Source organism: Cnephaeus nilssonii, assembly GCF_951640355.1.
Source record: "Cnephaeus nilssonii genome assembly, chromosome: 7".
NCBI classification, from domain to species: domain Eukaryota; kingdom Metazoa; phylum Chordata; class Mammalia; order Chiroptera; family Vespertilionidae; genus Cnephaeus; species Cnephaeus nilssonii.
In genome coordinates, this window is record NC_137078.1 from 95,054,417 (window position 1) to 95,069,680 (window position 15,264).

At 57.6% G+C, this 15,264-nt stretch overlaps 1 protein-coding gene across 2 annotated transcripts in view; it reads right to left on the bottom strand.

Annotated features, from left to right (window-relative positions):
* The window catches only part of KAZN (kazrin, periplakin interacting protein), a 340,583-nt gene that overhangs the window by 17,775 nt on the left and 307,544 nt on the right, over positions 1-15,264 (bottom strand). For both annotated transcript variants that reach the window (XM_079777753.1, XM_079777754.1), the window contains exons 7-8: positions 13,599-13,649; positions 11,871-11,994 (exon numbers count right to left, since the gene is read on the bottom strand). In XM_079777753.1, coding sequence (XP_079633879.1) covers positions 11,871-11,994; positions 13,599-13,649 — 175 coding nt within the window. The remainder of the gene's footprint in view (positions 1-11,870; positions 11,995-13,598; positions 13,650-15,264) is intronic.

The following is a 15,264-nucleotide window of genomic DNA, read 5'->3' on the forward strand; positions in this document are numbered from 1 at the left end:
GGTAAAAGCCCAAGTTACGGGAAGGGACGGACAACTCCATTTGTTTGGATGTTTTCATTTTTGTTTCTTTTTTTAATCCTCACCTGAGGATATTTTTCCATTGATTTTTAGGGAGAGTGGAAGCGAGAGGGAAAGACAGAAATATCGATGTGAGAGAAACACATCGATTGGTTGTCTACTGCATGAGCCCCGACCAGGGCCCAGATCAGGGCCCAGACCGGGGAGAAGCCTGCAACCGAGGTACGTGCCCTAGACTAGAATTGAACTCGGGACCCTTCGGTCCGAAGGCCAATGCTCTATCCCCTGAGCCAAACCGCCCAGGGCTGTTTGGATGTTGTTAAAATTTGACTATGTCCGGGCACCGCTTCTGCTCAACAGCCTTCACTGGCTCCCTGGACAACGTCCAAGCTCCTTCCAGGGCAAGGTTCTGTGGGAACCAGCCGACGTTGCCAGCTTCCCCGCCGCCTCCCCCTTCCCTCACACCCTGGGCACCCAGCGATCCTGCCTCCCCAGCCCACCTCCACCTGCTCTACCGGCTCCCTCTGCCCCAGAGGCGGCCTGCTGCTGTCTTCACGGCGTGGCGAACTCCTACGAAACCTTCAGGTCCCGTTTAAATCTCTCCTCTTTCATGGAACCCTCCTCTGGTCACTGGTGTAGGCCTGCCACCCCCCGCATGCACTCCCATCCCCGCTCACACTCACAAGCTCACACTCACACCCCCCGCACGCACTCCCATCCCCGCTCACATGTCAATCCAGGTGCGTCCCTGCAGCGCCCTCTCATGGCTGGGGTTAATTAAGGTTGTGGACTTATTGGATGAGCGTCCGTGCCTCCCTCTAGCCTGCACATTCCAGGAGGCGGAAGATGGGCCTGTTTTTTGCCCCCGAAGGAACTTGGGTACCGAGCAAGCCCTGAACCACGTTGTGCTGGCGAATGTTTATCAACGGGCTCTTGTGTTTGAAAAAGGGCTTTGGTTTGTAGCATCTGCTCGCCCATCTCTGTCCTCAGTCCTCAGCCTGACACCCTCCCCGCCTCCCTGCGCGTCCACACTGATGACCACGTGTCTTCTGGGATTTCTGGGTGAGAGTGAGTCCCCCTTTGTCGGGCCCATCAGCACCTCTATTGAAGGAGGAGCACTCCCTCCCTTCTCCCTCCCGCCCTCCCAGTCTCTGAGCTCCACAGAGCCCGGCCACGGCCAGGAGAAACGGCTGAGTCACCTGGCTGGGCTCTCGGGCCACCGGTAGGCCGACTCCGGTCCTGCCGCCGCCCTGGCCACATGGGCCTCTGGGCTTGAGGCCGAGTGGGAAAGAAGCGTGTAAGTGCCCAGCACAGTCCTTGTCGCCCTCCACACGCTGGGCAGTGGCCCCGTGAGTCCAAGTCATTCCAGCTCCCACCAGAGGCCCCACGGCCCTGCTGCTAACGCTTGCCTGCAGCTCCCGGATCCGTGGCTGTGAGCACGCTGCATCCGCCCTGGGAGGTGGGCACGAGGTTCCACAGGCCCATTTTACAGACGGGAATGTGGAGCTCAGAAACGCCCTGGGAGGGCCTGTGTGTTCTCGTGCTGGCCCGCACTTGCTCTCAGCCGAGTCTCCTGCAGCGCTGCGGCTAGCGGCTTCTATCCATCTATTCACCTTTCCAACAGCCCTGGGGGACAGGCCGTTCCATGCCCATTTTACAGAGGGGGAAACCGAGGCTCAGAGGGACTAAGTGACTGGCTTAGGGTCACGGAGCTAAGTGGTCAAACCCAAAGACCTGGCTCCCAAGCCTGGATTGCTCCTCCACACCCCTCCCTGTGCTGCTTGGTTTTTATAGACTCTGCTGGGTTCCGGCTATCGCTAAAACGAGTGTTTCTTACACACACACACACACACACACACACACACACACACCAGACCGAGGGAACCTGGGAATGAATGGTTCATACCCCTGAGCTGCAATCGGTTTATAGATGGCTCTCAAACTCCCTCTGGCTTACAGAGCCTCCTCCCCAGTCACCGCGGTGACAGCGTCAGAGTGGCCTTCTCCCTCCCTGGCCCAGAACCATAGATTACACACACACACACACACACACACACACACACACACACACACCCCGCCCCCGAGACAGCGGCTTCCTAAAAGGAAGGACGCTAGCACTGTGCAGCCGATTTGGAAGTGACTCCAGCATCGCTGGCCTGTCCCAAGGTAGCAATTAGGCAGCTCCGAGCTGGTGGGGTGACAGGGGCCAGATGTCCTGGCAGGAGGCATGCCCCCTCCTCTCCCTGCTTCAGGGCCCTGTGGCAATGGGCTCGGCCCTCTGTCTACACCTGGGACCGGGACAGCAGCAGAATGAACACCCGGGATTGGCGTTTCTTAGCGCCCCTCCACCGTCAGCAGATGCTGCCACGGACCAGGTTTTCTAAGCAAAGGGGATGCTCACGTAGATGGAGGTCCAGACTCCACTGCCTCGCACCTGGCTCCCCTCCTGCTTAAGGCACACGGGAATCCCACGTGAGCCACAGGGACTTTCCGTGGCCAAGCGCCATCAGAAACGTGGCATGCTTAGAAACCTTCAGCGAGCCACTGACGTGGGGCCTCCCAGCACGGAAGAAAGCAGAAGAAGTCCCCATCCCAACATTCCCCAGAGGGCGCTCCGTGGGCCGAATACAAAGGCACTGTCTGTGGGCAATCAAGTTTGGGAAACAAGGTGGAGAAAAGTGAAATATCTGTTCATTGCAGAACTTGTCAGAGTTTTAAAAAGCTAATGGGTTGTCTCTAAGGACTGGAGACACCACGCGTTGCTTCCAAAACATGTTGACCCAGAGCTTTAGTTCTCCCGGCCGAACCTTGTGGTCTGTGGAGCACTGGCCTGGGAGTCAGGAGCCCTGGGTTTCGGAACCAGATCAGCCTCGGATGCCCTGCTTGGCGGTGGCACGTCCCTTCCTGCTGGCAGAGAGGAGTGGGTGAGAGGCCACCGAGAGCCCGTCAGCTCTCGGATTCTCACTTCCTCCGGACCTACCCCTGGGCTGGCTCTGGCAGCATGGGTGTGCTGCTGAACTTACCCGGCCTCAGTCTTTCCATCTGTACAAAGGGCCCTGCTCCGCCTGTCTCACGGGGCTGGTGACAGGCCGGCGTGAGCTCACGGTCATCGTCTCCTCCTCATCGTGGCTGACATTCACTGCTACCCCAGCCAGGCCTTTTACATACATGGACTCCCTGTATCCTGGCAGCCGCCCTCGGACACTCTTACGGTCCCTAGTGTACAGGTGAGCAGACTGAGGCACAGCCAGGTTCAGCAACTTGCCTAAGGTTACCAGGTAGCAAATGTCAGGACTAAGGTTCGCGCTCAGAGAGTCTGCCCAGAATCGACACTCTTAACCTTGACCCTCGTCTGCCTCGGAAAGAGCGTCGTACACTGTAGAGAGCTGTGACCCGGAGGGGCATTGATTCGGTCTCACTGTGGTTCACCCCATGGCCTCCCGGGAGTGTCTATGTCCCTTGATTCACAGGCTTTCAGAAGCCAGGAGTGGGGGGGCCATGAGCAGCCCCCACTTTCCTGTTCTGCCGTGGGGAACAGAGGAAGTCTGGGGTGCCCATGGAGAACGGCTTTTCCACAATTTTGGGGGGAGCCGGGGGAGGCCTGAGGCAGCCCCTGCCTCTTCCCCTCCTTGGAGGGCGTTCCGATGATCTAACTCCGTGGTCGGCAAACCGCGGCTCGCGAGCCACATGCGGCTCTTTGGCCCCTTGAGTGTGGCTTGGCGTTAGAACCACTTCTTCAAAATAGACTCACCCAGGCCGAAAACCGACTTCTGCGCATGGGCCACGAAGTTTCAATCGCATTGTATGTGGGCACCCGCACGTGGTATTTTGTGGAAGAGCCACACTCAAGGGGCCAAAGAGCCGCATGTGGCTCGCGAGCCGCGGTTTGCCGACCACTGACCTAACTCATGGATTTCACGCTGGCTTCACGCAGACCCTTCGCTCAAATGAAATCAATCTATAAGACAAATAAACCAACGCTTTGGGCTGAAAGACTGAGTATCAGGGGAGGTGGTCCAGGACTCCAGGGGCTCGTAAGACTCCAGAGGGCACAGATGGGTAACCACTGCCCTGGTCTGTTTTAGGGGGAGCCTGAGGTCCAGAGAGGGAGACCCACTTGCCCATGGTCACCCAGCAAGTCACTGGCCCAGCTGTGAGCTGGGACTTCAGAGCCAGGCTCAGGACTCCTGATGCACTGGGCTGAGGCTGGGCCTCCGCAGGAGGCTGGGAGCAGGGTGTAGGCGGAGCCCTGTGGGACCCTCAGCAGCTGCTCGGCCCCCCATCTCTCCTCAGAGTGTGGCTTAGGTAGCTGTACTCTCTATTTAGGGTTCATAACCGGTGTTGATGGGGCACCACTGGCCCCAGGCCAAGGCCAGCAGGCCCCCCAACGCTCTGCAGAGGTCTCAGGCCCCACAACGCTCTGCAGAGGTCTGTCACCACAGACCAGACAAAACCTGAGATGGTGGCCATCACATCAGAACCTGCATTCATCCAGGCTGGACGCCCGCCCCGCCACTTCCTGGCCGTGTGCCTCGAGGAAAATGGGGGACCCTCCCTGGGACTAACCGGGCACTGCTGCCCCCAAGGTGCTGGTTAATGGCCTCCCGGGAGTGTCTGATCAGCCACACAGATTTAAAAATATCTATGGGACCGAGTGCTTCAGGGCAGCAGCTGCTGTGCCAGCCCCGTGCTCTGCTCAGCAGGCCCAGCAAGGGCTGGTCACCAGCACCTGGGGGGCAGCCTGGGGTCTTGCTCGGGGGTGGCTCCTCCCCGAGAACTGCCCAGAAGGGTGGTCTCCGCCTGCCTCGGAGGCCCCTCGGGGAAGCTTTCCAACGGAAGTCTGCACTGAAGCCCATTTGAGCAGAGGGTCTACAGCGTGAGAGCTTTGGCTTATTTACCTTCTCATGTGATTTCATTTGAGCAGAGGGTCTACACCTGTGACCATCACCCCACGTAATCGCATGCAGCAGAGCCCACGTGCGGAGCATGTTCGATATGCACGCAGCTCCCTGATCCAGGAGGTCCCGTGTGCAACAGCGAAGAGCAGAGCTTCCTGTTAGTGCTTTCACCAGCTAAGGCAATCTTTTGAGGGACCGCTGAGGAACCCCTAAAGGTTCCATGGAACACAGTTTGCAAACTCCTTGCTTATTCCAGTTTTTTCCTCTCCAGGGTGGAGAAACTGAGCCCCAAAGCCGAGAGCCTGCACAGGGCTGGCTAGGCTAGCGAGGCTTCCTGATGTCCCTGGCGAAGCACGCGGTCCCATAGATATTTTTAAATCTGTGTGGCTGATCAGGGACTGCGTAGCAGTTACTGATAACGTGGACTTTCCAACGGAAGTCTGCACTGAAGCCCATTTGAGCAGAGGGTCTACAAGCGTGAAAGCTTTGGCTTATTTACCTTATCATGTGATTTCATTTGAGCAGAGGGTCTATACCTGCGGCCATCACCCCACGTAATCGCATGCAGCTGAGCCCACGTGTGGAGCATGTTCGATATGCACGCAGCTCCCTGATCCAGGAGGTCCCGTGTGCAACAGCTAAGAGCGGAGCTTCCTGTTAGTGCTTTTCATCCGGGAGCTGCATCCCGGCTCTGCCGCTTCCTAGCTGGGCCTGGGGCGAGGCCTCCCTGTGCCCAGGTGTGGTCACCTGTAGGCGAGGACAATAGCGGTCTTTCTCTCTGGCTCTGACACGTCTTCATAATGCGCCACCCTAGGGCGGCCCTTGGGACTTCCACCTCAGGAGCCCAGCCTTGGGCAGCCTCCGTCCCCCCTCGGCCTGACTTGGCCTGTGTGGCCACAGCAGAGAGGACGTTTCTCCTGGACTCGGGAAAGGCCAGTGCTGCGGCATCCACGGGCAAATGCCTCCAGCCCTCCCTGTCCCGAGACGGAGGAACCTGGATTCCCTCCCAGAGCAACAGTGGACCCGAATTTGGACCCTGAGGACTGGGCACACAGCCCCATGCCCTGATTTCACCCGGGACAGGCGGGATCCATGCGCCTCCCTCGGGCTAACGGTGCGTGTCAAGCTGCTTCCTGCGTTTCTCCTCCCTCCGAGGGAACGTGAATCCACTCAGGTCACAAGGAACACACACTGTCCTTCCCAGGCTCCAAAACACACGCGGCTGTTATGTCTGAGCCTCCAGGGAAAGGGGGTATTACGCCCATTTCAGAGGTGAGGAGACTGAGGCTCACGGGCCACAGCTGGAGCGATTAGCCAGGCCGGGCCCCCCGGGTGGGCTGCAGGGTCCTCCAGGTGGAGCATGACATGCAGCTTTGTGGGTTTTGTTACTTTGGGGCTGTTCACTGCTACGTACCGGAAACCCACTAAGAAAGCAACGAGAGAGTTCTAAACCCCCAAACTCAGAAACGCCAACGAGCAGTCGGCCAGTGGTTCCCGGCGACGCGGATCCGGAAGCACGGCTGCTGCCCAGAGCTGCGACCTGCCACCGCGCCGGCTCCCCGGAGGGGACGGGCCGGCTGCTCCAAGTCCTGCCATTTTCAGGGGGAAAAGGTCAAGGTTTTCCATTGCTGCTATTCTTGCTTCTAAAGCTCAGGCCTCCCGGGATCACTTTCTCGTGGCTTCGGTTTGCTGGGGGCGGCAGGCGCGGCCTGGGCTGCGCGGCCTGTGTATTGGCCTGTTTTCAGTACCTGGGCTCTCAGGCGCCGGCAGCGGTGGCTCAGGTTTGAATTAGCCGAACCCCTGCCGTCAAGATTCATACCCTCGCCGAAACCGGTTTGGCTCAGTGGATAGAGCGTTGGCCTGCGGACTGAAGGGTCCCAGGTTTGATTCCGGTCAAGGGCATGTACCTTGGTTGCGGGCACATCCCCAGTGGGGGGTGTGCAAGAGGCAGCTGATCGATGTTTCTCTCTCATCGATGTTTCTAACTCTCTATCCCTCTCTCTTCCTCTCTGTAAAAAATCAATAAAACATATTAAAAAAAAAAAAGAAAAAGATTCATACCCTCAAGCTGCCGGTACAGAGATACTGCACTGGTGACGGGCTATGTCTGCGTGTTCACAACACAAAACGGGCCTCAGACACCCCTCCCTCCCTCCCCCCCCCCCGCCCCGGCCATCTGCTCTCAACAACGGGCTCTTAAGCTTTTTCAACTCAACCCCTCCCCTGCCCCGTGGGGCAAAGCACCCTGGGCCCCCTCCCGCGCCCCTGCTCCCACTTCCCCGCGGAAGAAGAACCTGGTGGTACCTTGGGAAGTGGCTGAACAACTTCTAACACAGTCACGGTCACACTCCGGAGGTATTTTAAGTTTCCAGGGCCTTCTTTTATCATCTCAAGTTATGAGTCTGTCCTTCTAGAAAAAGTTAATTGCAGGTCTTCCCCCTTGTCTTCACGACCACCAGGTTCTTTCCACAGGCAGTGGGAACAGGCGGGAGGAAGGGGGCACGGGGTACTCTGGCCCACGTGGCGGGGGTGGGGTTGAGTTGAGAAAGCGTAAGGGCCCGTTGTTGGGAGCAGCTGGGCCGGGGGAGGGATGTCTGTGAGGCCCGTGTTGTGACAGCGCAGGTGTTGGGCGCCAGGGCCATAGGTATTTTTAAACGCACATCGTCAAAGGGCGGCTGACCCCACACGTGGCAGCGGCCGCACCTGGCTCCCGAGGCCCGGAGAGTGAAGCTCACAGCAGCTGCCCGACACGGTGCGGCCCTGGAGTGAGGCGGCTCCTGGGCCCCCGCTCCTCCGGGGACCTGGCACCTGGAGTGGCGGGTGGGGCTGCAGGTTTGGGTCAGGAGGGGGACGCCGAGGCCGAGCAAATGAAGGCGAGCCCCGGCTCCCAACGGAGGGCTTGTGCCGGCCGCCCGTGTCTGCTCTGCCCTCCACCAGCGCCTCCATCCCCAGGTTTGGAGCCCAGTGCTACTGTTTACGGGGCTCCCGGACCCTGGACGCTTGAACCTGTTTTCTCGGTCACGTAGGCCGTGGGAGGGTTAGCGGAGTTAACACGTGTCAGGTGCGCAGCGAGGCCCTGGCCCGCGGGCCGTGCTTAGTCGTGTTAGCTGGGACTGTTACGGCTATTATCAGGGGCACCTGTCGGAGCCCACCAGCACGCGGGAGAGCTGCAGGAGAGCAGAGGGCAGCCTGGCAGGTGCCAACGGTGCAGCTCCCACTGGCCCGGATGCCCTGGCCGCCCTGCCTCAATTTCTCACTAAGAGGCGCCACTCGAAGGTGGGCCATTTGGGACAAGGTGTCCGAGACGATGACAAGGAGGGAGGGCGGCTTTTGGGCAGAGCCACCAAGATCTGAACCAGGTGGGGCCCAGCCCTTGAGAGGCCTCACGGCTGTAGGAGCGAGAGCTGGGATCTTGGCCGAGTCGCTCTCCTCTGGGCCGGCGTGGGGGGTGGGTTGGTTTTGGGATGGCCAACAGGCTCTCTCCTCGTATGCCAACTCCGACGGACGGGCAGCGGCCGCCGGGGGCTTCGTAAAGCCAAGAAATCGGGAGCCACCCTGGGCGGGGCGGGGCGGCCCTTTACCTGATGGGCGATGCCTGCACGGGGCCAGGGAGGGGGCAGCAGTGGCATCTCGAGGCCACGTGCCCTCCTCCGATTGGCCCGGGGGTCGGTCCTCCGGCCCGGCTGCACCTCGGAATCACCAGAGAAGGTTAACACTGATTCAGGGTGCTGGCCTGGCATCGGCGGTGTTTTGAAAGCTCCGCGGGTGATTCTAATGTGGGGCCGGGCTGAGCACTGCGGGGGGGGAGAGGCCCTAGTTCCGTGGTCGGCAAACCGCGGCTCGCGAGCCACATGTGGCTCTTTGGCCCCTTGAGTGTGGCTCTTCCACAAAATACCACGGCCTGGGCGCGTCTGTTTTGAAGAAGTGGCGTTAGAAGAAGTTTAAGTTTTAAAAATTGGGCTCTCAAAAGTAAATTTCAATCGTGGTACTGTTGATATTTGGCTCTGTGGACGAATGAGTTTGCCGATCACTGCCCTAGCTCCTCGAGTCCTGAGCTCTGCAGCCTCTCGGTACGGTCTGCTATCCGGGGCTTTGCGCTTCCTTCCAGCAGAAAGGACAGGGGAGGTAAGAGGCCACCCTCCGGTTAGTTTTACAGCTGGAGTAGCTTTATGTTGAGGCTGGGAGATAGAGGCTGAGGCACTGGCTGCAATCAGGGATGGGGGTACCCGGGGCCCCTTCTCAGGACACACTGTGGAGTCTCCTGGGGGAGGCTTTGCGTCTGGGGGACCTCCTGGGGTTCAGAAAAGCCTGGCTTACTCTGGCTTCGGCAGGAGGAGAAGGAAGCCGATGAAAGCTGACCTGGGCGCTGAGCTGGGGACGCAGGGCCGGGGTGCCAGGCTCCGAACTGGGGTATTAGGACCTCGGGCAGCCCCGGATGCCTGGAGGGAAGCCGGCAAAGACGGGGTGTTTCTGGGAGGTCACCCGGGCCTCAGCCCCTCCGTCGGCTCAGAGCCCAGCCAGCTTTCCCCGGCGCCGCCCCTCACCCCTGGGGATCTAGCCCTGCCATCCCAAGGAGCGGGTTATGGGGACTTGGCCTCCCACCCAGAGCAACATAGAAGCAATCAAATAACATAGAGTTCGGTAATATTTTAAAATAAGCTTTATTTAGATTTTTTTAAATATTTTATATTTGCATCCATGCCTTCGAGAAACCTTTCCCACGGGAAAGGTTATTTTCATCTAATGTTACCCATAACTCATTCGCTATTTGACGGAGTTCTCTTAAATAAATCATCCTTAGCAACTCTTAGAATTATCTCCTAATTTACAAAAACTGAAATGAAAAGGAGCTACTAAATCATTACCGGGAGTGGTTGCAATCTTATTTTCTCGTAAGGGAAAACAATAAAAATCAATCAACGAAAGAGAAAAAAAAAGATTCATGGGGGAGAAAGCGTTTTCTAAAATCTCTCTCCGCGGAGAAAGACGTGGGCTCTGGTCTCCCCGCTAAACGGCGTGGCCACGGAGGCCCGAGGGAGCGTAGTACGTGCCCGGCCTGCTCCCCCCCCAACCCCGCACCGGGTCAGAAGGAAAGGGGGGGGCAGACGGGGCTTTTCTGTTTGTTTTAGACACTTTGGACAAAAGACCCTATCCGTTCTGATAGACTCTCCAGCACATGAACATGTTGTCTCTTTGTGAGAGCTGCAAGTGTTGCTGTGAGCAGAAAGCGCAACTACTGTTGTTGAGGGGGTGTGCGAGCTGAGCTGTCAGTAGTTAAGGTGGAGCAGTGGGAGGGGCTGGGGTGGGACTCACAGGCCAAAAGAGGGAGGCTCGTCTCGGGCCTTGGGAGGCCCTGGCTTCCAGCTCACGTGATCTCCATCACCCCACATGTAATGCAGCCGGTTCTTTGCCAGGAAGCCTCACTGGGGCCCACACAGCTCCCAAACAGGCAAATGGTCCTGCCCATCCTCTCCTGGGGCGAGTGGGTCAGGCTGCCGGGACGGCTGGAGGAAGGGTCCCGGGGATCCCGAGAGGCTCCGCTAAGTGTGGCTGGAGGAGCCAACCAGGACGGGGACGGTAGAGGCCCTGGTGCTGGACACCGTGTCCCCAACAGCCCTCCCCCCGCCCACCAAGGACACCTGCCAAGGTGAGAGGAAACCAAGGATGAGACGCAGCTGCAGGAGGAACGGATGCTGCAGGGTCACGGGACTGGCTGCCTCCCCCCGTATCCAACCTCACTCCAAAGACAGACCTGAGAGAAGGTGACCCTTGCAGGATGCGCTCTGCTCACTGAGGTCAGTGCTCTGCAGTTCAGATAAATAGAGAGAGAGAGAAAGGCCTGGAGAGAGTGGGGAGAAAGGTGGAGCGCGCGTGCATGCAGGGGCGGAAGAGCAGGAGGGAGAACGGAAAAAAGCAAGCTCTGAAAAAGCTCTGAAATCCCACAGTCCCCGGCTCCTGGCCACCCTCGACGCTACCTCGCTCGGTTTGGCAGCAGCATGATAAGAGAATAGACAAGTCGACAGAAACCCAGCCGCCCGCCCGCCCCGTGGAAAAATATACACTCCAAGATTTATGTAATAATTTAGATAGAATACGTCTTCTGCATTTGTGCAAATAAATTAAACGGAACCATTTTCGGTTTCTTTTTCTTTTTTTTTTCCATAAAGAAAGAAATGGCAACGCAATTTAAAAACTGGCAGGCCGTGAAAAAGATCCCGTTGGACCTCAACAAACCCAGCCAAGACAAGGCCCCCCCACCCCCGCCCGCCGCCCCGGCCGGGCTTCCGAGACTGCGGAGAGGGACCTTACCCTGGCGACAGTGGCGTTTTGTGGTTAAAGTGACTTGAGCGCACCCCGAGCACAGGGTCTGGTCCCGCACGTTCACACCGGGGGCGGGGCGGGGGGACAGGGGAGACAGACCACATCCTCGGGGAGAGGGGCTCCAGAAGTAGCAGTTTGGACGAGGGACATGTACAAGCACGGAGTGCACAATCGTGGTTTTTTTTTGTTATTTACAAATACACAGCAGTCCTTCAAGTTTTCAAGTTTCATAGAAAGGAGGCGGGGAGGGGACAGGAGGGAACAACACAACCCAACGAACCGAACAAAAAGGAAACATAAAAAAAACAAAAGGGAAACAAAACTAAACAAAAAAACAGAACAGAACGAAACAAACCCAGATTAACAACACAACCGCATCGCGCCGAAGACGACAGAGAGTTGACAGAGTCACACACGTGTGTAGTATGTACATCAATTACAGAGGTGGCGACGCAAGGGGAAGGGGGTCACACGCGCCCGCGCCTGGCCGCACCCAGCACCCACGCCCCGCACGCCCCGCCACGCACGCCCCACGCACACCCACACGCACAGACACGCCCGCCGGGCAGCAGGCGAAGGGAGGCGGGCATCACCAGTCCGCGTCCTCCTCTATGTAATAATCGGGGGCGGTACCATCAAAGAGGCCGGGGTCGAGGGACTTCCGCTGCTTCCCTCTGGCGAAGACGCGGGAGATGGAGCCGAATCCCATCTTCTCTTTCTTCTTTTTCCGTTTTTGGTCTTCAAGATCCTCTAGTGACTGTGCGGAGGGCCAAGCGGCAGAGATGCGGAGGAGAAGAACAGAGCCAACCTGAGCTGGGGGCGGGCGCGGAGGGGGCGGGGCCTCCCCTGGTCGGGTCTGCCTGCACTCAGCGGGGAATCTTGGGCCAGTTAGGGAACCTCAGGGTCACCAGGAGGACCCATCCAAGACTGTCGTGAGAATGTCACCCAAGTGGATAGAAATGCATAATAAACATTCCACCATGGTTAGCTGCTGGGGTGTTTGTAGCATCATTTAAATTGTTTGCCCGAAACCTACAGGTACCTCCTCCTGAGGGCTGGCAGGAGTGTGACCACGCCCTGGGCCATGGCCCGGCCACAGGGGCACTGAGACCCCGTGGGAAAGGGGGCCTGGGAGCCTGGAGAGTGAGGACAGAGGAAACCGGAGCTTTGTGTCCGCCAAGGGCCAGGACCTTGAACCTGAAGCCCCCGGACAAGAAGCAGGACTGGCTGGCCACGGTCGAGTGGGGAGGCGGGGGCTTGGGGTCTAGTTCTGATGTTGGGGTAACTATGGGGGTCGGGGGCTGGTGTCTACCGGAGAGCTTTGCACAGCTATGGGGTACCATTCTCTGTCAGAAAGGCAGGGCTCAGACTGGGCCAGTGGTCAGCAAACTCATGTCAACAGAGCCTAATATCAACAGGACAATGATGGAAATTTCTTTTGAGAGCCGAAAACCGACTTCTGCGCATGGGCCACGAAGTTTCAATCGCACTGTACGCGTGCGCCCGCACGTGGTATTTTGTGGAAGAGCCACACTCAAGGGGCCAAAGAGCCGCATGTGGCTCGAGAGGCAAACTGTGGCTCGCGAGCCACATGCGGCTCTTTGGCCCCTTGAGTGTGGCTCTTCCACAAAATACCACGGCCTGGGCGAGTCTTATTTTGAAGAAGTGGCGTTAGAAGAAGTTTAAGTTTAAAAAATTTGGCTCTCAAAAGCGATTTCAATCATTGTACTGTTGATATTTGGCTCTGTTGACTAATGAGTTTGCTGACCACTGGCCTAGACTAATGGTTCCTAAAAAAATGTTCCCTGTATTCCAGGCCCAACCCACACGTGGTGGATCCAACTCTCCGGGGTGAAGGGCCCAGGAATCCACGTTTGAAACACTTCCCCGGGGACCCCGATGGGACTTGCACAGACCAGCATGTGCGAACCCTGGGGCTAGAGAACTGATCCTAGAGACCCCTCGGACCCTCACATTCATGTCATTTTCCTCCCTCCTCACCCTGATGGTAGAATATTGAAATGTTAAAAATGAATAAAAGTTTCCTGCAAGGAGGGGCCCCAGGAGCTCATGGCTTGGCTCATCAGACTTTGGCTGCCAAGAGAAGACACTTCCAGGGCCACTGGATGGAGGATGTGTGATGCACTTAGCAGGTTTACAGGTCCAGGGAGGGCACGGAAGGGCAGACCCAGGTGGGCAGCCTGACTCAGGCCCCGATCCACATGTGACTCCTTAACGGCTCTCTGCTTTGGGTGCCCCGGGATGGAAGGGGGGATGCCAAGGGCCCAGGGGAACAAGGGAGACGGCATGGGCAGGCTGGGGAGAGGGGAGGGCCCAGGAACCCGGGGCAGGCACACCCACCTGTACAATGGGGCTGTGCAGGTTCTTCTGAACCGGGCCGGGACTGTCGCCCTGTAGCCAAAGGAGAAGAGAAAGATGAAACAGCAGAGACACAGGACACAGGAGAGCAGAGGGGGTCCGTGAAAGGAAGCCACCCCTTAGGGACCACCTTGCCTCTAGGTGGGGCACCCACCCTCCCCCCTGAAGCAGGCACTCCCGCAGGGCTCAGTGGGGAGGGCCTGGGGCTCACTGAGAGGCTGTCTGGATCAGGGCGCCTAGCCCGAGGCCCCGGGGTGCTCCTCTGCCTGTTCTTGACCCCCAATACCCTCTGACCAACAAATCAGTTACTCAAAGGCTTCTAAGTTCCTGTCCCGATGGGTCCATTGTGTTAGAACTGGAGGTTGATTATACTTGGTGCTTTTACTAAAGAAATAGAATTTTATAGAAAACAAAGGACAAAAATAAGAAATTTTGGAACAGGAAGACTCAGGAAACTGCAACCTCTAACTCCTCCACAAACACAAATCTCTTATTTTGTGGGAGGGCAGGACTCATCAGCCTGATTTACAGATTCACAGGCTCCAGACAGTCCAGCAGCATCGAGTTAATTAAAAGCAGAACGACAATACACATTCGGGACAGTCTGGTTCCTCCTGGGCCAGTTCTCCTTCGGATGGTGTACACAAGTGGACGCGCAAAAGCCTTCACCACATCCCAGAATCAGTCTGTCCTGCCTGGGCGCAAACGGGTCATTGGGATCATAAACGTCATTACCAGAGAGTCCCCTGGTGGTGGTTTCCAGAATTGCAGGCAAAGTGCCCATGAAGAAACAAAGTCCGCGTCACCTGCAGTCCGTCAACTTTGTCCAACCTCCCTGTGCTCAGATGCCACCTCTGCTCTAAATTAATGGCCAGAGCCCGAGGGGACGTGGGGGGTGGGGGTCCTCAGTCCAGACTGGGCTGTTCTTGCTGCTGTCAGGCCAAATGCCTGAGAAGAAAGGGTTCCCTGGAGCTATGTTCAGGCTCTTCCTGGCTTACCTGTGTGCACATCTGTTGATATGTGGCATGAAGGTGGTTGAGGGCGGGCGGGTATGGAACAAATGGTAGTTTAGTCTTTAGTCCTATCTCAAGGTGCACAAAGAGAACTCACGGTAGGCGCCCAAAACAGGTTTACTGTGGGTAGGGCTGGCCACCTTTGCCAAATGTATGGGGAGAAGAGAATGAGGCCGGTGCCCACTGAAAGGCCTGAATCCCGGCTGCAGGGCTTGGTGGGAGGTGAACTTGGAAATAAATGTGCCAGGGCCAAGCTGGGCGAAAGGCGAGGCCTGTGCCAAGGCAATTCAAGAGGCTTTTAGAGAACCCTTTCTGCAGACGGGATTTCCCAACGGCATTTTGGCCGTCAGGGCCACTACAGGCCCATCAAGGGGAGACAAAAAAAAGAAAGGCCCCCGCAAAGGCTTCTCCTTGGGGCTGTGCACAGACACCAGAAGGTTCTGGGTGCGCTGTAAGATGCTGGCTGTGAGTACAACGTCACAGTGGCCCCTCCGAACCAGAGAACAGATGTCCACTAGTAGTGGTCCACCTTCTTTACCTTGGCTCTGTCAGCAAGGTGCTCTCCTGGGGACAAGAGAACACAAGGCTTCCTTTCATAAAGCCCCAGAGAAAAGAATCCCAGCCCCTCGTGGGCC